Source organism: Parasteatoda tepidariorum, chromosome 2, assembly GCF_043381705.1.
Source record: "Parasteatoda tepidariorum isolate YZ-2023 chromosome 2, CAS_Ptep_4.0, whole genome shotgun sequence".
In the NCBI taxonomy this organism is placed as follows: domain Eukaryota; kingdom Metazoa; phylum Arthropoda; class Arachnida; order Araneae; family Theridiidae; genus Parasteatoda; species Parasteatoda tepidariorum.
The window spans coordinates 97,865,689-97,890,563 of record NC_092205.1 but is presented as its reverse complement, the minus strand read 5'-3'; the positions used below and the strand labels follow the sequence as shown (position 1 = coordinate 97,890,563).

Genomic DNA, 24,875 nt, shown 5'->3' with positions numbered 1-24,875 from the left:
AAATCATTAATATTCCATATTTATCGATAAGAATAAATAAAATCTAAGTTCTTTTCCTTTTAAGTGACACACGACACTATTGCGTCTCCTTTTTGAGAACCAAAATACCTTCCTTCCGGCCATTATGGCGGAACAAAACAGAGGAAGGATTTAGCCTTGTTAATCTCGACCGCGTATATCATTGTTCAGGACTGCCAACAATTAAGTATAATCGCCGAGATTATCGTTTGCTCAGAACTCGTGTTTGTGATACGAAGACTTTTGTTGCATTGTGCTCAGATCTTGTAGATGGAGCAGGGGGAATCGTAAAAGGACAGTAATTGTTTATGCCTAATGGTTGAGGTTATACAACTGAATCCTTGGTTACGTGATTTCTATTAGATGAAAAGATTCTTCTATTCCTGGCAACAGATTAGAGCGTTTTAATAATAAAGAATCGTCTGCTTTCGAGGAACATCAGGACGAAAGAAAAGATGAGCTTTTGTTGTTTCATTCAAATAATAACGAGGATCAGTTGTGAGGAAGCATGCTGAGCTGATCAGACGATGCAGAAGCTTTAAAACTTTTTTAATCTTCCATTATTGCCCCGAATGTCATAAGGAAGACAAAAATTAACGAAGTGAGTGCAATAGTCTTTGACAAAAGCTCTCAACAAATACTGCGCATCACAATATAACTCAGCAGATCGGTGTTGGTGAAAGATCGTTTGAACGAAACAAAACTGCTTCGAACGAAACAAAAATCTTCTACAGTTAACCTGACAGTATTACTGTATCATTTATCACCGGTGAAACTTACACAAAAGCAGTAATAGCTAAATTTGGGATATCCATGTTAAAGGCAACTTTCTGTCCCTTAAAAATAATTCTGTAGTAAGTATTAAAATGGTACTTGGTTAGGAAAAAAAATGGTATGGTTGATCAGATTTTAGCGACATATTCTGTATTCGTAATGGTTTAAGGGGAGCAATTTTAAATTATTAAAGCAAACGATACTTGAAATTCCTGATCCAAACTCAAAAGATGTTCTTTTTCTAAATAAATATACTTTATTTTAGACGGATAATCTTATAAACGTATTTTAAAATGTTTGCGTTTTTATCCTTAATGAACCACGTTTAGAAGTATTTGCCAGCACACTTTGAAAATGGATTTTGTTTTTTTCGGATCTTGTTTAATCTCTCGATTTTGAGTAATCAAATCGCATTCTTACACGCGGAAACCAGCAACCCCATCACGTGATTCATTGAACGGTGCACTCCGGTCACGGAACCACACAATGTTATTTCTACCAAAAAACTTTCCATAATTTCCTTAATTTATAATCAGACAATGAAACAAAAACTAATTTTTTATCTCTAAAATCAGTACAAATGATACAATCCAAATATAATGATTGTTTGTAACCTATGAATTATGCAAGGACAGTATACTATATCTCAAAGTTGAGGGGGGGGGCTTAAAAAATTTCGATATAACAAGTTCAGAACTGAGTGTGTTCTAAAAATATGTTCTAAAATATTACTCTAAAAAGTAAAGTCACGAAACATAAGAACTACTAATAAATATGTATAATGATAGTTAACTATAAATCTAAATACACCAATGATAATTTTATTTTTAAAGTAAGACAACTACAAAATTATACATTAAACAAAAAAGAATTGGTTTACAATAAACTTACATTGTGGTTTTTCTGAAAAAAATTAATTTTATATTTCTAAAAAAATTTTGACGTACCAAGGTTTTGAGAAGAAATTCTTCGATATAGGAATTCAAATTAACATTAGGTGGATATATGATGCTAAGGGGAATGCAGTGTTAGTAAAAGTTTATTTAAACATATAACTCAAAATTATTTATTATATTTTGTTTATGTTGTAACAGATTGAAATGATTAATTTCATTAGCTGCACCTATAAGCAAAATAAATAAATGTGTGCTAAAAAAATAAATGCTCGATTAAGAAATCCAAATATTTAATGCATTTATTTACTGAAATTTCAAATAATTTATGGTTTAAATTTAATTATACTTGTAATTTATGAACTGTTTAGCAACCGCTGTTTTTTCTTGTTTTGCTTGTACACTCTAACTTACTTTACCATTTTTTCATTGTTAACTTTTCATTTTTTTAAAATCTGTTTTGTTTCTAACATCCATTATTAGTGGATCTTGAAAATTAATTTAAATTACTACGGTACGTAATTATTAACATGTGGCATGGAATTGCTATGCTATGGTTGTCTGCTTATCATCAACCAATAAATCATATTATCATACAACTTCATTTATGCACATTAAATGATATTTCTCCACCGCATTTTGGAGAAATCTCTTATGTATATCATTTAATGAAACAGATAAAACACTCATACAATGACTGAGGTCCGGTCGGTAGGACACTGACCCCATGTACAAGAGGTAGTGGGTTTGACCCCCGCCGGTCGAAGATTCCCCGTGTAGCACATTAAATCTGTCGAGTGACTAAGTCCTCCATGTTCCCATAACAAATCATACCTCTAGGGGTATTGATCCAGATCTTCCTATTTTAAAATTATCTTCAAAAATTAAAAAAAAAATATCAAATCTGATATAAAAGTTGAATTTAGAGAAATAAAAAATTGGAAAGAAATTTTTTCATGAAGTTTTACAGCTCAACAGTTTTGAGATTACTAAAAATTTTATAAAATGCATTAAGTGAGTCGCTCAGGGGATAGAGCGTTCGCCTTCCAATGATGAGAACTGGGTTCGAATCTTGGCAATGGCTAGTCGATACGAATTCCGCATTTGGCTTGCCCCGACCACAGTGCTGACGTGAAATATACTCAGCGGTAGACGGATCATAGGTGAGAGTCCCCTTACCATCATGCTAATCATGGGAGGTTCTCGTGGTCTTCCTGTCCTTGTAATGTAAATGCGGGTGAATTAAATCAAAAAGTTCTCCAAGAAGTCAAATTTCGCCCAATACTTGATCTAAGAGTTTCCTTGTATTCTGGATTGGGTTCAAAATTACAGGGCTACAGAGTCGAACATTAGTAGTCGTAAACCCAAAATTAGGTTGGCTGTTCGACGAAGGTTATAAAGTAAAATATTAAAAAAATGACGGCCCTTTGATTAGCCTTCGTAGGCACGGAGGGTGTACGGTATTGGTCGTTAAATTGTTCTACGGTAAAGTGCTCGACTTCGTGAGCAGGTCGTCGGGCAACCAAAGCAGGGGAGCCATCCTCTCTGCAGAGGATCAAAATTGTGCTGGCATGCCCGCGGATTATCCCCAGGGATGTTTCCCTGACAATGCCCATAATGCAGCCCTAGTGCTGTGTAAATAAAGTACTCACAATCGTTGGATCACGAGCCGCGATGGCTCAGGGGATATAGCGTTCGCCTTCCAATGAGGCGAACCGGGTTTGAATCCCAGTCGATACGAATTCCGCATCCGGCTTGCGCCGACCACAGTGCTGACGTGAAATATCCTAAGTGGTCGACGGATCCTGGGTTAGAGTCCCCTTGCCGTCATTCTCGTGGTCTTCCTCTCCATGTAACGCAAATGCGGCTTAGCTCCATCAAAAAGTTCTCCGCGAAGGCAAAATTTCACCCAATACTCGATCCAGGAGTTCCCTTGTCTTCTGCATTGGGTTCAAAATGACAAGGCTAGAGAGTTGAACATTGGTTGTCGTAAACCCACAAAAATTGGGTCGGCTGTTCAACGACGGTTATAAAATAAAATAAAATCGTTGGATCACCGATCATTTGCATGTTCACGAGGAACAATCTTTGAGATAATTTATAACAATGTGGTCATATTGGAAGTCGCGTGCGTTTTGCGAAAGTTTCGGAATCACGGAAGCGTGACCGCTAAATTGAAGACAAATCTCTATTGTTGTCCACTCCTTCCATCACCTGACCATTGTTTTGTGCGGAAGTGAGTGCACGAGGCAAACATTAAAATAGGGAAGGGATGCTGCCCTGTTACACATTTTCATGACGTAAAACGAGGCATTTTAACTATTTGTTCAACTTGCTTGACGATAAGTAGAAAATTAATTTCCCCCTTGCACTGCATTGAAACAATCAATCAACTTTTTAAACCAATTTGCTGAAAAATTATGTTTAATCAGGGGTCTGTTTAGAAGAAATTTAGGTCCGTTAACGGACCCTTCAGAAAATATCTTTTTATAAAAACGGACCCTTCAGAAAATATCTTTTCATAAAAACGCACCCTTCACAAAATATTTTAACTTTAAAACGGACCCTTCACAAAATAATTTATCTTTTAATTGGACCCTTCACAAATTTGTTTATCTTGATTATTGTTTTGTTAAAGGAATAAACCCTTCCCAAGAGGGGGGGGAGAAAGGCAGATGTAAACGAACTAAATTTTGTCTTAGGCAGACGCTTCTTCCTTTATTCGTCCGAAATGACTATTCTGCTTTCAGCAGTATAGGCTAAATAGCAAATATTTGTATGTTGCATCGCTAATTTAGTAGCTGCAATTGCTATTTATTTTTTAAAATTTAATTTTTTTAATTATAATTTTACAGTGTTGAGCATAATATTGTATCTATTTACAATTTAAAAACTCCTTGAAAAAGTTTTTTTGGAAAAACGGACCCTATTTGCACAAATTCACAAGAGCGAACCCTGATTGAAAGAATGTGACTTAACGTTTATTTTATATTCACAAATTACGAGAAATTTTTTCACAATTTTACAAAAACGGGCTTTTCGCAAATTGTCTGGACAGACCCCTTAATTTTGGTTTTTGCAATAGTTTGACCAATACTGTAAAATAAACCAGTGTTAAACTTTTAACTAAATTGGATTGAAACTGAAGAACTCTTTAAAAAAAATGTCCTAAAAAGTGTTTGAGATAAATGCAGAATAAGTTCCATTTAAAAACGAGTATTTTTACTTTGCTTATGTTTAGATTTTTAATTCTTTTCAGTGCTTCAAACTAACATGAATAGCTTCAAGAACCGTCTATCTAAACTAATTTTGGTTCGTGAACAAAAAAATTAATAAGATAATAAATTTGACGAAAAGCGAGTTAGAAGTTATATTTCGCAAGATTAATATAAAATGCCATAAAAATCGTATTTATTATTTCCGTAACAAGCCGACCGGCAGGGAACTGTCCTTGCATCAGAAAGGTTCTGGGTTCGACTCCCGGGCAAGGCATGGATGTTCTTTCCTTCTCTCTGTACTATCTGTCCTCACTGTGGGAGTGACGTTGGCCCACCTAATATCGTGCCCCTGAAAGAGAGGCCAACAAAATCGCCCTGTATATGTCTGAATTGACGGATTTTAACTCAGGCGAGCATTAGAAAAGAAGAAAAAAAAATTTCCGTAACAAAGAGAAACTCATAACCAATCTTTCATATTTTACAATTTAATTAGCCTTAAGCTAAAAATTTAATGATGCCTTAAAATATTTTCTATTCAAACCAGACCCTGAAAATGAACGATTTTGTTATTAAAATTTAACAAAATCACTTCATGATCGAAGGGCTCGGTTCCACCTTATAGTTTGTCTAAATAAAGAACTCCCCTCGTCTGTCTTAAATATTGACCAGACACCCCTACGTGAAATAGTTAGACCTCATAACCATAGTCACCGCCACTGTTCCTGACGAATGGCCACAGACAGACTGAAACCCGTTGTGGGAGGTGTCGTTGGTGACTTAGGACTGACCCTGTCTGGAGCTTAACCTCCTTCAATACTCAGCAGACTTCTAGTATGTGACATCATGCCCATAACTTTCGGTATGAACTTCCGCTTAAACTCAGAGATTTGATTTGGGGTATTTTGAAAGTTAGGTGTCAGAAATGACAGCTGGTTATAAATTTCTGGGAGTCAAATTTAAATTTTTAGGTAGAAAATCGGTTAACACCCGCTTATTTCGAACCCGTGATGGCTATGGGGATAAATCGTTCACCTTCCAATGAGGTGAACCGGAGTCGAATCCCAGCTATGACTGGTGGATACGAGTTCCGCACTCGGCTCGCATTGACCACAGCGCTGACGTAAAATATCCTCAGTTGTAGACGGATCATGGGTTAGAGTCCCCTTGCCGTCGGGCTAACCGTGGATGTCTTTCAAGGTCTTCCTCTCGATGTAACTCAGATGCTGGTTAGTTCTATCAAAACGTCCACCACGAAGGTAAATTTCTCCCAATACGTGATCCAGGAGTTCCTTTGTCTCCTGGATTGGGTTCAAAACGACAAGACTACGGAGTTGAACATTATTAGTCTTAATCGGGTCCCAGCGCCCAAATTCCTGTATGTTGATCTCCATTCTCCTGTAACATTGCTGTGTTGCCATCTGTTCGTCGCCTATCTATCCCTCTATTGTGTCAATTACTTTGTTGAGGACCAGCGCGCACTTCGAGCTATCAGCATGTCCCCGGATGACCCACTGCGGGGGAGGGGTTAAGCTAGCAATTAGTAGTCTTAATATCAAAAATATGTTGGATTTTTAACAACAGTTATTAATTATAAAAAAAAAACTGACCTATGCGTGGAGCCTGCTCAGAGTCATAAACTCGTTCCGCAGGTGGACTGGCCACATGCAGTGACCAAACTCTCTGATACTTATAAGGTCAAAGAGAAAAAAAAAGGCAGTAGAGCTCCCCCCCCCTTTTTTTTTTCTTTTTGATATTCATTATGATTTTAAGTCACACTATTGAAAATATTCAGTTTTATGAATGACGTCAAAAGCTATTTCACTCCATTCTTCGCCATTTTAACATTGTTTAATGACAAGCATGTTAAAACGACATTTCCCTATTGTGATTTAACGGACTTATTTATATTATTTTTATTTTTTTTAAATTCAATGCATGGTAATTGTCAGGGATTCGTTGAACCACATTGATAAGAACTACATCATTCAATAGAATTCCTTTAAATGAATTTATAGAAAGGACAAAAGTGTGCGCCGTTAAACAAAATAAACCATAAGTTTCTACGTAAGGTAACTACCCAATCTATTTACATTTCAAATTCAAGTGTTGTTTGTGCAACTTTTTAAATGGAACGTCCATTTCGAGAGAATACTGAAACATCAAGAAAAAACTCACCGACTTTTCTTGCTCGGACGGCTTTTTCGTAGTTTTTGATGACTTTTTAAGTTTCTTGACCATCCTGAGAGTTTTCCTTTTTGTTGCCGGCTTTGTAACATTTTGTGCAAAGGCTTCCAAGAAAACTGATAGGGAAGAAAATGGAAATCACATTAGATCAGTTTCTTTTCAATTTCATTCAAGTTACACAGTCATTTTTTTTTTTTTTTTAATTTTCTAGCTAACTTTTATTTAGGCCAATTTTCGACTAAATGTCGGCCCATATCTGAACATATAGATCTTGTTTCTCTTGTCCCTACAATCGTTGAATATTGTACAAGATAGATTTATTAAAATGATAATAAGTTGATTAAAATAGGCTTATTTTAATAAAGTAAGTTATTTATATTCAGTAGTCGGAAAAACTACATTATTTTGTAGCCTAACAACTACGAAGCAGTTGTTAGGCTATTTTATAACGAGTTTGATTTGAGTGCGATGTTTTTTCAATGGCTATTGCGAATTCAGAATTTAAGAAAAACGTCATGATGACGTCCAAGTCCTTAAGTACTATTATCATTTTCGGTTCTACTTTATGCAGTATTAAACATATAGTTTTTGGCAGGATACTGAATCCACGTGACACTATTTACACGTACCCTAATATTCAAACCAACCTTATCTTAAAAATTCTCAACATCCTTGAGGATAAAGTTATATCCAAAGGCAAAGTCAGCATATTTATCAAACTTCCTGATAGAATATCATCTTCTCTCATCTGATGTAACTTTACTATAGGAGCTAACATCGTAGACACGTACGTAGAACACAGACATCGTAGCTAATTTAATAAAACTGTAACTAATCATAAACAAATTTGTCTAAACAAAATTTATTCTCAGATTTAAATATTTTAATACCCACTGTCCACAACTGGGTACTTACATTATAAGAAGAAAAAGACCTCACATGCCACATGTGACCTATGACGTCAGTGCCAGCTAATCTTTATCAGCAAGATGACGTATTACAGTTAAGTTTATCTACATAAGTTAGAATCTTAATTAACGATAGGTTAATTATACGAGTATATAGAGCCGCATCGCACATCGAATTTGTTGAAATATAATTCTTTCTCGTCTACTTCTTTTACTAAACTTAGATTTATTATGTGTTTATGTATTTTATTGCAACCGTGATATATTTTTGTTTTGTGTACCTGGCAACTTGAGATTCATAATTAGCTTGTTCATGTTCCACATAGTTTCGTGCCTGTCTTTGTGATAGTGAAAACATTGAAATCTTTGTGACAGAATTTAGAATGTGTCACTTAAGAGAATCGATACTTGACGGGCTTGGCGTACTCGAAATAGAATGGAGAGAACAGTTGCTAACGTAAACGAATGCCACGCTTCAACAACCATTCCGGATCGTGATACCCACTCAAACAAGGTAAGAAAACAAAGATAGCATTTATTTTAATATAATGTAATAGTTCTACTTAAAAATTAAGTTAATATAACAGTTCTTACCTAATGATGCTAGTAACAGTAAGGTGTAAGACAATAGTCGCATTTCAATCTGTAAATAAAAAATTGAGATGAAATAAGGGTACACTATAAGCACACATTTAAAAACAACTCTATTCAATGATTATGTTCCTAAGCAGTTAAAAGCATTGGTTGATAAAATCCTTGAAAGTCGCAAACGATTTATAAAGCATGCTGATGGCAACATTAGAAACCATTTGTTATTGATTGCAAACGATATATTTAGAAAGTTATATTTTTTCTCGCGCGTTGTGATTTTGTGAATATTCTAGAAGAGATTCTGAAATCAGGGCTGAGGAATCGAATAAAATTTTGCAGGAATCATTATCGCAAAATTTTTTTTCTCGACTCCGACTCCACTTAGTTAAAAGTTGCATGGTCTATGTTCTAAGATCAGAAGAAGAAATGACAATTTTATGAGAATTATTTATAATTCTATGGATAAAAATATTAATAAGTGAATATTATAACGATTACCTAAACTATAATTTATCATAAACTTAATTTATCTCATTTAAATGTTTTTGATATGATTGAATTATTATATTTTGATTTAAGAGTTCCAAAACCAAGTTTGCTTAGCCAAGGGGAACAGTTAACTGAAAAGATGAAATCTTTTCCTAGTTAATGAATATTTACTTAACAATTTTGTAATGAGTTGTTTACATCTAAGAGTGAGCTCTTTTGTTATAATGGTTTTGCACAATTTCAATATTTTCTATAAATTTATTTCTTCAATTGTGAAAGTCGGTGACGGAGGGTGCTTTCAGAAAATTACCGGAGTAAAACATTTTTACACCCGACTAAAAGATGTTTTCAGTTTTAATATAAAGAAAGACCATGACGATGTTTTTTCGTGCTAAAGTTGTTAACAGATATTTATTTATTTGCAGAATTTATCTGCAGCACTATCTTCATAAATCCGAAATTCTCTGCTAGCACAATCCGAGATTATTAGTGTGAAAAGTTATCTAACCTGCTAGTTGCAGAATTCGCAAATATATGATTGTAAAAAATTTGATATAAAACAAGGTTCTCGCAGCTCAGGGAAAACTTATGATTGTCAGAGAATTTTATTTTAACTCCAAAAATCAGGGAATAGTCAAAGAAAGTTGTAATTTTTTTTTTACAAAAAGCTGGAAAATTCTTACGTTATACCTGGAAATAACCGGTCTTAGAGTTGTCAGTATGAATAATTGAGAATCGGGTTAAATAATCCAACTGACATGTTCTCATCCTCATTCAATGATATTTTTTTTTTTTATTCACAAAATCTAATATTGCGCATTACAAATAAAATAAAAATCTAAGTTTTCTGATGAAAGGTTGCATGGTATAGATAAAATATGGTCTGGATTTTCATTGAAATTTATCTGATACATCTAGGAAAGCCAGGGAATTTTTTTACCTGAAAATTGAGTTTCCTAAAATCTAAATTTAAGTTGAATTTTATGCAATTAATTCGAAAAATAAATTAAATAAATCTCTATACAATTAAGCCTGCAATCAAGTTAACAGAAGAAAAACAAATTCTTAACTTTTTGTTCTTTGCAGAGTTTTTCTTAAGCTTTAGGAACAAATTTAGAGATGTTTTAATAAGGAAGCAATTTTTCGCAATGCTTTTTTTAAAAATTAAAAGAAAACAGACGAAAATAATCTGCAGATGCTGTAAACATCCTCAGCAACCCGTGCTGGAGAGTCCATAGTTCAGGCTATGCATTTATAAATAAACTGTTAGCGATTGGAGAAATCTTGAAATCTACATTTATTCTTTCAAAATAATAACTGATTTACCACCTGAACTCAGGGGATAGAGCCATGTTTGAATCCCAGCGATTACTGGTCCATGCGAACTCTTTTTACCGGTTCGCAATGACCGCAGAACAGGCATCCTCAATGAAATGAGTTAGACTCACTTTTTCGTCGGGCTAACCGTAGGAGGGTTCTATGATTTTCCTCTCTACGTATCGCAAATGCAAGTTAGTATCATTAAAAAGTCCCTCGCAAAGCTAGTTTGCCCCAATGCTTGACCCAGAATTTCTCTTGTCTTCTGGGTTGGGCTCAAAAATTAAAAAGCTACAGAGTTGAACAATGATAGTCATAAACTCAAAAAATGTTTCAGCTGTCGAACGCCGGTTATAAAATAAAATATATTTTGAGGGTCAAGTGTCTAAATCTATCGGGGAAAAAAAGCGTGTTTATTAAGTGAAAGTTCGTTTTTTTTCTGATCTTATTTCTAAAATATCGTTCAAATTATTCATATCACATAAATTAATGTAAGTATTTAAATTTATCTCTTCACACAACTTAGAATGTATGAAACGTATGCGATGAAATATTGGAATATTAGTTATTTGTGCTTAAAATTCCGTTCCTTTGATCAAAAGCTGTTGCAGTGTTTTTAAAAGCACGCTATACGTAATTTCCATACAGAAAACTTTCGCCAAGTCTGCTGTTAACAATTAAATAAAAACAACTGTTAAACAATTAAATAAAACAAGAGAAAGAAAACCGCCATTAACATTTTGAAAACTGAAGGAGCTGCCTTCCAAAGCGTTTACATGAATTTCATACACAGTTATCGACAATTTACTGATTAAAGATAATGAAAAGTTGACCGATCAAATTCGATTGCGCATAAATACAATCATTGTTTCTAAATTGTATTGTAATTGTTTATTAATGAAGCAATTAAACTCATTGTTTCCGGTGCGTACATAATTTTTTTTTTATTTTGTTTGTCAACGGAACACGCACCGCTTGTTTCATGCTCCTCGCGTAAGAGGTATTTTATATCATAAATTTAATTGACTACAAAACTATTGCGAACACTTTATTGGATTAAAGGAAACAAAATGAATGATATAAATATTTATTATTTATATGGTTCAGAAACTACTTTTTCCATGACGCTACTTTGATGAGATGAATTATTACAATATTTAAATTAGGATAGAATAACGCGCACGAAGACTTATTTAAATTTAATAGGGAGATTTCGTAAATTGACGTTAGTTTCCGTGCGTAAGATTTCAAGTAATTGCGCATGCGCCTATGAAAAAATATCAAATATATGTAAGTGAAAATAAGAGATTTTGCAAAAATCCGTAAGTAAAAAACGCTAACGTAGTGGAATATCATTTTAACTTTGACCACAAAATCAAGAAAAATATTTACAATGGATGTGGCATACGACTCGATGTGATTTGCTCTACGGATCTGTGAGCAGAAAAATTTAATAGATTTTGATTCATTCAACAATAAGGAATGCAGTTTATTACTATTAATATTTAAAAAAGAGTTTTATTAATTATTTAACTTCGTTTAACTAAATTGTACAGTTAAAATATATATGATTTATAATTTTGAAATGGCGCAAAAATAATAGTTTTTTTTTTATGGAATTAGTGCAACTAGACAACCATAATATTAAACAAAAACCAATAAAATTATTTTTTTTATTGAATGAATCAATGATTGTCAGATCACACGATTCATTTCTAAATTTTATCAATAATTCATTCTTAAATTTCTTGTAATTCGTATTTTATTCTTCTAATTCCCATGTTTTTAGTTCGAAGGTAGGCTTAAACAGAAAATAACATTTGACAGCCCTCCTGTAGCGTAAATCACGCCAACATAACGTAAAAGGTACGTAACATCTAAAATAAACTCGAGTGAAGCTAGCGTAAGAGTGCGAAGTCTCCTTATTGCCCATTAATAGAAAACATTTTAGTTTGAGAATGAAATTTTATTTATATTAATAATCCCTGGACACCAGGAAGCTCCACTTTTTTCCTTCCTTCCTTAAAAATCGATATTTTCCAGAAGAGCAAAGAACATTTTGAAAAAAAAAAAAAAACGCAATTATTGAAGTTTAAATAAGAAAATTTAGTCAATATGTTGATCGTAACAAAATGAGCGATTACAAGGAGTTGAAAAATGATCATTAGTAATTGAGAAAAAAAAAGGATTTGACTTAAGGAATGCTAATTATGCGACTCAATAAGAAAAAATAAATTATGTTATCCATTCACGAAGCATTTAAATGTCTCCATTTGATGTTTGTCGTCGGATTGGTTTTCATATCCTGCCTGTGTACGCGTTTCAAGACGTCACAAAATACTAGTATTCATATATTTATATTGAAATCACCGTCAAGTCAGTCACTATACGTTAATACTAAAAAAGAATATAAAAATACTTTAAATTATTATCAGGTAAATACTTGTACATTAAAAATGCCTGCTAGTGAAAGTAAAAAGAAAAACAGCAGCGGTCGCCATAGCAACACATGCGCTTTGTTTACTATTACAGTTGAAAACTGTGACCGCCATCAAATCCTAACCAAGACTCATTTTGCCAAGGGTTATAATGATGAAGGAAAATAAATGTACCAAGACTGCATAAAAAAAGCGTTAAAAATTCATTTATAATCCACAATCTAGCCCTGGTTATTACATTACATTTTTATTCAATTTTAAAATAGTTGGACATTTTCCTAGTAATGATGATTTCATGAAAGCATAAAACACTTTCATTGAATATTTTATAAGATAGCCAATCGCATAAAAACAATCAAAATAAAATATAACAATCAATTGTGAGGAAGAGTCATTGTCTTGAAAGGTCAATGTGTGAAAAGACACCTTTTTCCCCGTAACTCTCACTTGTAAAAATAAATTCAATAGTTATACTAAAGTAGCTCCTCTCATTAAATACATAACATTGTCTTATTCTCTTTTTACTTTCTTCTCATTTGAAGTAATTCTATTTTAGAATTCTTCACGCACTACAATATGAGATATCATAATTTTTTTTTTTTTTTTTTGCCAGTTGCCGAATTATTCTTGACTAGTTAGTTTTTATTTTATTTCAGATATTAATGATTGTCCTAGAAATAAATTTAGAAATGCGTTTCTTAGCTTTCCTTAAAAATGTATCTAATATTTTCAGCTAAAAATATTAAAATTTAACAAGAGCTTGTTATTTTTCATAATTGTTGCAAAATGATCAAGAAGTGATGCCCCGTGGTGAATTGTTGTTTAATATTCGTTGTACTAGTTATACCACATCCCATTGCGAATAGGCCACTCGAAAGAATGGCCCCTCTATAGTAGATATAAGGCTCTCTGGGGCTTTAGAATGGGATTGATTGAATTGCAGCGCCTGCTTCCTTACTCCTTACTACTGAAAAAAAAAAAAAAAAAAAAATTTCGTCGCAAATTCTCTTTCGCCTTCATTACTAATTTAAAGTGTAGGAAAAATGAGTTCTGACAAACCTAGAGTAAGCCATGGAAGTTTTCAATACTGAAAAGAAACTTTTTGAAATATGCAAATGAAAATAAATTATATGAGATGATAACTTAGGATTCCGCAACGGAGAAGTTTTCTTCTAATAATTTGCATTCATTTTAATATAATTTATAAAAGTACGCCGAAAAGTTTCTTCTCCGGTATGGCATCCTCTAAAACAATATCTGTACAATTTTTGGATCTCAATTTGCGATCGCTGGTCGATACGAATTCCGCATCCGGTTTGCACCGACCACAGTGCTGACGCGAAACATCAGTGGTAGACGGATCATGGGTTAGAGTACCCTTGCCGTCAGGCTGATCTTGGAGAGTTTTTCCTCTCCATGCTACACAAATGCAGTTTAGTTCCATCAAAAAGTCCTCCACGAAGGCAAATACTTGATCCATGAGTTCCCTTGTCTTCTGGATTAGGTTCAAAATGACAAGGCTGCGATGTTGAACCTTTGTAGCTGTGAACCCAAAATTGAGTCTGCTGTTCAACGACGGGTTATTAAAATTAAATAAATAAATAAAAATCACTTGCCTGAATAAATAAACCTTTATAACCAACGGATTTTGATTCTCAACTTTTAAAGTATGGGGGCTAGCCACAATCTGAAAAATAGGGTGAAATATTTTAGACAGAAGAGCAGTCGGAAGTTTGTTGCCCTTAATGTTAATTTCATTTTTGCGTTGTTTGTTATATTTCGAGAACAAATCAAGAAGTTTTTGCTAAAAAAAAATTTCATTTATTTATCCAACGATCATTCCATGCAGAATAATAACAAATAATTTTTAACAATTATTTTTTATTTTATTTAACAATAGTCGAAAACATTTTGAATTGTAATGTATACAAACTTTAACAACATTTTATAGTAGGTTGATTTAAATGGAAAAAAATACATTAATTCTTGATAAATCAAGTTTTAAATAATTCGACGCAGTTTATTCGATAATTCAGAAACTATTTGACTGATATGAACTGCATTCCAATAAAAACGATCAAGTTAAATTAGAAAAAAAAATATAAGCATCTCAAACAAACAAACCTCTCATCATTTTTTAAAGCTAGCCAATTTTTATGATGTCAACAAAAAAAATGATGGTTTGCTTACTAAAACTAGTTCTATCATTTATATTTGGTAAGTTTGTTTTTCATATATTTATATCAGTAGGTTATCCGGTTTTCATGACGCCAATGCAAGTGGCATTTCCGCCCCAAGAAAATGACACTGACTGAAATTAAAATCGTTTGCAAAAAATTCTGCACCTTCAATAACATTTTGAAGTCAATGGAGGTAACCCCTAAGAACGACCCACCTCAATTTACGACCATTTTACTGTAGAACAGAGCAGTGGTAATTCCCGAGAGGTTTCACAGTGTATATATATATATATCTGTTTTTCCAGCAATCAAACAGGTTTGATGTTTTTTTCAGCTCCGCCTTCTTCAATTGTTATTCGTTAAATGTCGATAATGGCATTTTTATGTTTCTCTGCTTAAATATTAATTTGAGACTCTTAACTTGCATATACCTTTTTACTTAATTTTTTTTATCAGAGACTTAAAATACATAATATTCCCAGCGAGACAAGTCAGCTAAATGGGTGATGTGACCTGATCATTTTTGTAGAAAATCGTAGAATCTCGTAGACTTGCAATATTTTGCTTCAGTCGATAGTTTTAGAGATATTAAAAGCAAATGAATAATGAAAATAAATACAATTGAAAAAACGACATTTTTAAATTTCTTACTAAGCTCTTTAAACTCTTACAGAAAAGTGTGTATCACATTTTTGGAATAAATTAAATGCCGTTTACTTTAAGTGTAAATATTTTTATAGTGTTTATAGATTATAAACAGTACTAAAATGGTGATGATAGATCTTTTTTTTCTTTCTACATGTTTGTTTTTATTTATTTTTTTAATCGGACATTATTCAAGGTTTTCTTTTAGTCATTTTTTCACTTTTAAGATTTTTTACCTTTTTAGTTTATTTTTTTAAGAATTTTGAATGATATTTGTTATTACTTTATACACCTTTTGCTTGTGAATTCCTTTATAAATAAGTGTAAAAATTTGCATTGAATTCTGTTGTTTTCCTCTCTAGTGTTGCTGTTTTGCAAGTTATAAGTAGAATTTGCTTTTGGACAGTTAGGCATTCTTTCAATTTGAAGAATATTAAAAAAATACATTTGATAATATATTTCAACTCTAATGTTCTTGATCACTGTACCTAATAATTAATAAATTCCTCTTTATAAACTATATAACTAAAAACTAATAAATAAATTTTTTAGGTAAAATATCTGTTTCATTTTTTTTTCATAGAAAAAACTATTATAAAACATTTTTTAAGGGCATTATTTTTTTTAATTTAACGTTACTTTTTGACGGGTTTTAATGGCTTTTTTTTTGCATTTTTTGGGGTATTTTTTAAGAATTTTTACGTCTTTTAACATCTTTGTCATGGTTATATAATAAGAAACACTTTGAAATCGATATCAGTCTACTTTTCTCTTGTCTCTCATTTATTGTTCTTTAATCTATTTTGCATTCTGATCATTATTAAATATGTGTTCCCGGTACTTTTCTGTGATGTAACTAACACAGAATAAACTAAAAAAAGAAATTTCTACAAATTTGTGTTCCCTAAGTATGGGGGTGAGTCTTAAAGCATTAAATGTTCAGAGCACAAAGTAAATAACCGAACCCTTGAATGGCTTATGATTAAATGTTCAGATTTTTGCGATCCATCTAACAACGAAATCAAATACACCGAAATGCGTTTTTTTCCAAATATATTCACCTTTTTTAAAGACGGAAATTTAGAAAATAAAAGTCCGATATTTCAAGTAAAAGAAGGTCAAAATTTAAAAATATCTACTTAACTATATCTCTGGAATTATATCGTAGCGTAGGTTAGAGTATTGTACTTTTTAAAAATTATTTGCTGTTTTTGTCATTCATTTTGATAATGGTAGAAAAGTTTTTAAAATGTAAATTTTATAGTAATTTTAAATGACAAAATACAAAATTGGATCGAAATCTGCGGAATAGTTTCTAACGAATAAAACGTTAAAATCTTTCTTAAATTTCTATTCTGACGAACTATTTTGCAGATTGGATTCAAATTTTGGATCCCATCAGTTAAAAAAACGCGGTTAAAAAATTATACAAATATTTCCAGTTATGAAGCTTATAGTTCAAATATTTTAGATCATTATTGAATTCAACAAAAAATGCAACTAGTTACATGATTAACACTTCGAAAAGACTGAAAATAAAAATATTTGAAATGAATGAAAATTCCGCTTTTTGAGAGATTGGAATGATGCAACTAAGATCCATGGAAAATCATAATTTGCTGCACAGGGACTGAACTGTATCAAAAATTATATCAGTTTAGAAAATTTTGTTTTGGCAATCTAATTAATAATGTAGTTTGAACTTTAAAATTAATAAAAAATAGAATTATTTTAAATCTGATAAAAACTGTCTAAGGGTCCAAATATGCAAATGTCCAAATATTCTTTCAAGGCATTGTAGTGCACGCATTGAGCTTAATTAAAGGCGTACGTTACTGTATAATTTTTTAGAGACAATATAATTAATGAGAAGCAGTTCAACATCTTGTGAATGCTTTTGTGGTAACGTGTTTATTATTGCTCTCAAAGCAACAGATTTCTAAGTTCTTTTCGGATCGATTCGAGACCCGAGCTTGTTTCGTCCTCTCATCAATAGCAGTAGTATACTTGTTTAAGCAATATACTCAGACACACTCTTGGAAATGTTTCGAAAAAAAAATGGTTAACAAATTATTTAATTGATATTTTACCATACTCAAATAAAGCGGTCAAATAACCAAACATAAGATGGCTGTTAATTGTGAGTAAAACCGTTTATTAACTTCTTTCACCTAATACGGTTAAACGACCAACATTTAATCGCACCAACAACTAGACCCTCCTAATGACGCAACATAGTTCCTCGCAGCTGCGTACATATTATAGCAGAGAAGGCTAATCTATCAATCTCATGATTTACCGAACGGGGGTTCAAGTCCCAGCGTTGAAACCACGATAATTTACGATTATTTTAAATTCTTCATGTGTTGAAGGTAATGATATATATCAACACATGAAGAATTTCCAGTGTCCAGCACTCCCCAATTCCTCACCTACACTTTCCAATGCCCATTACCAAACAAAAAGCCCAGCTTCTATGTTCAGTTAAATTTCTTTTTTATGTTTCTGAAACCATGCTAGTTGCGAATGGTTAAAAATCAGTATAGTTTTGTATTCATGGTTTTATAATCATACTAGNAGTGTCCAGCAACCCTGGTCTATAAGAATACGATACTCTCACTCATGCGTAAATGGCGGCAACATTAAGCAGCTGAACTCAAAAAAGTCTAGTAGTATTTTCATGCTAGTCGCAAATGGTTAAATAGCCGCATAGATTTGCATTCATGGTCTTTTAACCAGTAAACGGATTCAAAACCATAAAGGTTAGAAAATGTTTTTCCCTATACATTTTAAGGTTAATTGGGTGGACAAATTGATGCCGGTTATTTTACCGTAATTTTAGAATGAAAATTGTAACAGTGCTTAAACACTAAGTATCAGGCATTTTGAAACAACTGTAAAAGTAAACTTATACATCCTAAGTTACTGAAAGCACAATAATTAAAGTAAATTTGTATAAAATAATGCTGGTTGTAATACCATATTGTCTTCTTTTAAAAAAGGAACTTATATCAAGAAAATTTATCTCATTTACAAATATTAACATGCTGATTCTTGACGCATAGTAAATATATAAAATAAATTTAATAAACGCTTTTATTTTGTCCATAATTAAATAATAGTTAAAAACTTCCCGATGAGATGCTTGCAACTCTGATTCTCTTTAAATTTATTTATTAAATTATTTTAAAAAAACCTCTGTTTTGCTTGTGAATAATTCAGTTTTGAGAATGACGAATGTTGTACAAAATGACGACTATGTAAATTTAAAATACCACATCAATACAATTGTTAGAATACATTTTTTATATCTCAGATCTTTTTAAATTTTTTCTTTCGTTACATCCAACATTTTAAGGTTGTTGTTTTTTTTAAATATATAACTGCTTCTAGTCAGGACTTTATAAAGTGATTTTATAATTAACTTCATGATATTGAGTATTGATTTACGAAATTGTGCAAAGGTGTGAGTACTTAAAATTCTACTGAGTTAAGCTTTATCCATACATTTTCAGACATTTTTCGGAATGAATTAAGAACACAAATCATTCTAACACATACTATGACAGTGACAAATTTCTACGCTGATGCTTAACATCCATCTATTGTGGATTTGTAGATGACAAATTGAGTATTAGCATGATATTCGTAAAAAAAGGTTAGCGTCATGATTTCAAAATATAAGTTCTTTTTTAAGAAATTAAATAAATATGATTAAGACGATTTTTCTGCTTCGAAATGCTTCCTTAACATGTTTTTATGTTTGTTTTTCTTCATTTGTACTGCTTAAAATGAGAAAATGAGTTCATATAACGTCTAATCTGTATTAATCAACACTATCAATTTAACGTTAGAATAATTTAAAAACGTCATAAAAATAGAGAATTACTTCTCTGCTTTTATATACTTCTGTAAGTAGGGTCATTCGCGTGCAATTTACATAAATCATGTCATGGATTGTTCCAACATTTTAACAACGCAAGCATTTTATTATTATTACCATTTTCTTTCAATTGAAGAATGTCAGCCATTTTTTAATCTAATTAAGGTATATCTCCTGTTGCCATCGGCAAAGAAACAAATTCAACTCTTTTTGCAAGGTTACGTTAGAAATTATTTTGCGTAACATATGTTACTGATGAAGCTTTAAAGGCCTTAATGTGCACATTACCTAGCTATTGGATGCGTTCCATTAAAGTGCGGAATCAAGAGTTTTCCGCATTTTACTAAGGTAATGTGCACATTATTTGCTTTCGTTAAAGTTCAAAAATTTGCTTCTCTCATTCTGTTAATTAAATTTTGGATTGTTTTAACTTGATTTTTAGACATCGAAAAATCAATAAATGATATTTTCTTAATTATTTTAATATTTTAAACTATTTAATTCCTTTCATTTAAATTGATTGATTCTATCAGCTCATGTTTGATTCCAGAAATCTGATTTTTAAGATAACGAGAAGTAAATAAATAACATTTAAAATGTGCGCAACCATTGCCGTTGTTCCAACAAAGAATCTTATTATTACAAAGAAGCTTATTATTACAAAGAATCTTATTATTACAAAGAATCTTATTATTACAAAGAATCTTATTATTATATTAGAATTTACAGATTAGGAAATGAAAAAAAAAATATATTTCTCTCTAAATCTGTCCATTGGATAGATAATCTGCAGAGTAATCACCAAAGAAATATTCAATAAGGAATCATAATTTAGACTGAGAATTAGAAATTGAATAAAAAGAACTATTTATGCAAAATTTATTTTTAAATGAATTAACTGATAATAAAATGAACACCTTAAAAAAAGCATTATTTTAAATGAATGAAAAGAAAGTGCAGTCCTCACCTGTGGATGATTACAGCCGCGTATAATACAAAATAAATATCCAGTGAAAATCCTCTTTTGGGAGAGACACTAAAGAGATTCACGACACACGGATTATGTTCGATCCTTACGGTCCAAATGAGGAATCGGTCAGCCGATTTTCAGTTTAAAAACTCTTGGAGCGGGTGGAGCAAACGACTCCTTTCTCTCTCTCTTGTAATTGGGTGTTTGGGTGCTGAGAGAAAGTGGGTTACCAAGAAAAAGGGGAGAGACAATTCGATTCTCTCTCTAAACACCGGTGTTCGAATTCTTGTGCGTCTGATCCCTTTCAAATATTTTCGAAGGAATTATTATTTCATAGTGATTAATTGATGGGATAAGAAGATACTGACAATAAATAAATAAAGCAATCCTTTCAACTCCCCTTAATGAAATAATTTAATTGTAACAATGAGCTAGAATAGTGGTTTCCAACTAGCGGCCCAGGGGTCGCATCCGGTCCACGAAGCCTTTTTCTGTGGCCCGCAAACTATAATATATTAGTTGTCATTTTTTTGCGGACAATTTTCGTAAAAAATTTATATGGGTTTAAAATAGTTTCTCGTTAATAAAAACCTAAATTCTTCGTTTCTGTAAAATTTATCATACCAACGGTGCAAAAAAAAAAAAAAATTAAANCAAAAAAAAATCATTTCTCAGGTTTTGCATCCAAGAAAATATTTATTCGAATACAAAAATAATCGCGTATGTTGCTCTTTTTCATTTCCTTTTCTTTTCTTTTTTTTTTTTCTTTTTTTTTTGTATTTTGCGAATATAATTGAGCATGTGTGCATCAGAAATTTTCTCGAAGAAATTCTCCGATTTAACTTTTTGAAACCACTCATTTTGGACGAAAATATTTACACACACATTTGTAAATTTTAAATGTAAATATCTATTCTCTGGTGGTTGCAGCAGACAAACCTCAATTTTCTCATTGAACATTTTGTGTACTACTATGTAAGTTTTAATACCAACCTTTTTAAAGTTTTATATTTAAACAATTAGATATCTGTTGCACATTAATTGTTTAATACATGGGTGCACATTATAGTTATTGTAGCCCGAATTTTTTAATATGCAATTAAATATTTTTCAAAATCTACTTCTTATTTTAATTTGGAATTCAATACTTTTGTTTTGTACAACTTGGTAAAAATCTGACAGTAATATTTAATATTCCTTCAAACATAAGAGTCCTACATAAAATTTTGATGAAGTTTAGGCCTGCCATTTGATTTGTGTTTTTAATTGTGGCCCCGGGCTCGTGTAGGTTGGAAACCCCTGTGCTAGAATGTTTATCGAATAATGATCTCAATTCCATGCAAAGAAGTCGATGGAGGTTTTGATGTAATTGAATATGTCACTTTGATTAGGTTTTTAACTTGCGATGAATAATTTCAGAGTAGAATAGATCTAACTGACATTTTAGTAAGTTTTTATAAATTAACTTTCAATTTTACAGGCTGACAACAGGAAAGATAGGTAGGGCAGTATACGGAGATTAAAAGTTAAATTGTTGCATTAAATATGTAAACTAAAAATACAGTGGTGATCAGTGAATTAGCTAAAAATTAAGGTAATGAAAAGCAGGATTTAAAACCAATGGGAGCTATAAGCGCCAGTATAAATGTCAAAAATTAGAATGACGATAATACTAAGGAAATTAAAGTTGAAAATAAAATCACTAAACCAAACACACTTAGCTAAAAGTCCTGAGTGTAAATGGCTAAAAGTAAAAGTTTGGATAAAAGTCGATGTAAAGTCTAAAACCACATGTAGATAAAAGTTCAAAATGTAAAAGAGGCAAAAAGTTAAAGAGTATAAAATCGAGATGACATGTTCTATTGTTGGTTCATGACTGGGGTCAGTTGATCTGTGGCTAAAATGTCCTCGAGGGCTCGAAAACAGATCCTGAACCTGAAAAGAAGCAGTTCTTTTTAGTTTGATGATTGAAGATTAAGTAAATTTTTTTGCACCATATAAGACTCGATTGTAGTTTGCATCCAACATATCTAAAATGTAAGAACAATTTCATTAAGATTGCACCATGTTCGTTTGCCGAAAATTCTCTTCGTATTGTTCTTCTGTCGAATGACTCGGATAGATGTAAATTTATATCTCGCTAAAATAACGATCATTTTGTATTTAATATCCGTCGTTGAACAGCGGACCTAAATTTGAGTTTACAACTACCAATATTCGACTCCGCAACCTTGTCATTTTGATTCCAATCCAGAAGACAAGGGAACTCCTGGATCAGTACCCCCAGCGGTATTTTAATTTTATTTCATTGTTGAACAGCTGATCCAATTTTTGGGTTTACGACTATTCAAGTAGTGGGAGATAGTTGCCTTCGTGGAAGACTTTTCGATGGAACTAACCCGCGTTTGCGTTACATAGAGAGGAAGACCACGAGAACCTCCCACTGTTAGCCTGACGACAAGAGGACTCTAAACCATGATCCGTCTACCACTGAGGATATTTTACGACAGCACTGTGGTCGATGCAAGTCGGATGCGGATTCGTATCGACAGGCCTGCCCTGGGATTTGAACCCGGTTCACCTCATTGTAAGGCGAATGCTCTATTTCCTGAGCCATCGCGACTCCCCCCAGAGGTACATATTTGTAATGGGAACTTGGGGGACCTTGTGACCCCGATAGATTTAACGTGCACTAGTCATCATTTACTCGGGGATCCTTCGGCCGGCTGGATTCGAACTCCCGTTCTCACGAATGCGAGTCCAACGCTCTACCGATTACGTTATCCCGACCCAAATAACAATCATTGAAGTGGTCTGGAATCGATTGGAATTGGGCCTGTCATGGTGAATTGAGGGCTCTAGTTAATCGGAAAGTAGCCGAAATGTCGATTGCATGGTTCCAAATTTACATACATGAACCTAGTAAAAATTATTGTTAATATGGTTATAACTTTAAAATTGTGGATTAAAAGACTCTCAATGAGCTAAAATTTCAGATTTTGGCATAAAACCAGTTTGTTATTTCGTGTCAATTGAAAATATCAAACAGCTGGTTCGAAAACTTTTATTTTCTGGACTTTTTTATCGCAGAAATATTTTATTCGTTGAATACGAAGCAAGTAACAAAGGATTCTATACAATGTTTTAATTCGTATGCATTAATATTACCTCGTGTTCAATCACTTTTCTTTTTTTTTTTTTAAGCTTTTTAAGCCTGAAAATTCAACCGGAAGTTTCATACCTAATGACAATACTTGTTTCAATAATTTTTTATTGATACATGCGTCAAATTGAATAAATCTTTAGTCAAAATTCCGACTACTTTAATATGGCTAGAGTATATTCACACTTCAATGCTTGTTGCATCATTTTAATGTAGTTTTATAACTCTATAAGACCCCATTGACTTAGAACTGAGATAATTTACTTGCATTATTTTTATTTATTATTATTTAATACTGAATAAATTCCTAAAAAATAACAAAAGAGCTGAAAGAAAAACGGTACACCTTGGATAACTTTTGATCTAATGATCGGATTTTCAAGTACTAGGACTCTATGTAAATGATCAAGGAAGAATATTTTGGTCGAAGTTATAAAATTCGTTTATTGTGAAATAATGTTGAGCAAATCAATTTTCTGAAAAAATTCTCGAGACATGGTGAAATGCGTGAAAACTAAAATTAACATAAGGAGTCCAAACCATATTTCGCAGACATTTTTGGAGTGAGAAATCCAAATATATTGGATGTATGTTTTACCCAAAGAAAGTACGTTTTTGTGTCTGATTTCATAATTTGAAATATCGTCTGCACTAACTAGTTAGCAAAGTCGAGGGGGTGATCTCAAATATGATTGTTAGTTAGTGCACACGATATTTTTAGTTACGAAAAAAGTACTTTCTTAAAACGAACATACCTTTTTTTTCTAACAAATTTGGAGTCTTGACTCTCCAAGTATGGAGGATAGTATTGAATTGGGAAATACGTTAATAAAATCGAATTTTAATTATCCAAAATTAGATTAATTAAAACTATTCGACCGATTTCATTCAAATTTTATATTTTGCCATGTAGAATTACATTCTTTAAAAGGATGTAAAATTTTTGATACTTTTTCAGTTATTTATTAAGTAGAATAATTATTTCATATTTTTTTTGGCTAAAAGAGTTTTATAATTATGTTGATAAATTTTTAAGAGATATGGTAAAATATAAAACTATTGAGCGAACTTTCAACGAAATATTTGGCACTTATTTTCCAGATGGTTGCTATTTTTCGGGGTTTAAAGAATCCACAAAATGCTTATTCAAATAAAACGCGATTTTATGCTTAATTTCTTTGCATAAAATATCGTGAGCACCAAT

At 32.1% G+C, this 24,875-nt stretch overlaps 1 protein-coding gene across 2 annotated transcripts in view; it reads right to left on the bottom strand.

The window, feature by feature from the left end:
• Nucleotides 1-20,713, bottom strand: part of LOC107449755 (uncharacterized) — a 28,722-nt gene extending 8,009 nt beyond the window's left edge. The window contains exons 1-3 of one of the 2 annotated variants that reach the window (XM_043051738.2): nucleotides 20,506-20,713; nucleotides 8,590-8,638; nucleotides 7,079-7,203 (exon numbers count right to left, since the gene is read on the bottom strand). In XM_043051738.2, coding sequence (XP_042907672.1) covers nucleotides 7,079-7,203; nucleotides 8,590-8,632 — 168 coding nt within the window. In that variant the 5' untranslated portion in view covers nucleotides 8,633-8,638; nucleotides 20,506-20,713. Of the gene's footprint in view, nucleotides 1-7,078; nucleotides 7,204-7,734; nucleotides 7,926-8,589; nucleotides 8,639-20,505 lie in introns of those variants that run through there. The other variant, XM_016065399.3, reaches the window with a different exon arrangement.
• Between the last annotated feature and the right edge of the window lie 4,162 nt (nucleotides 20,714-24,875).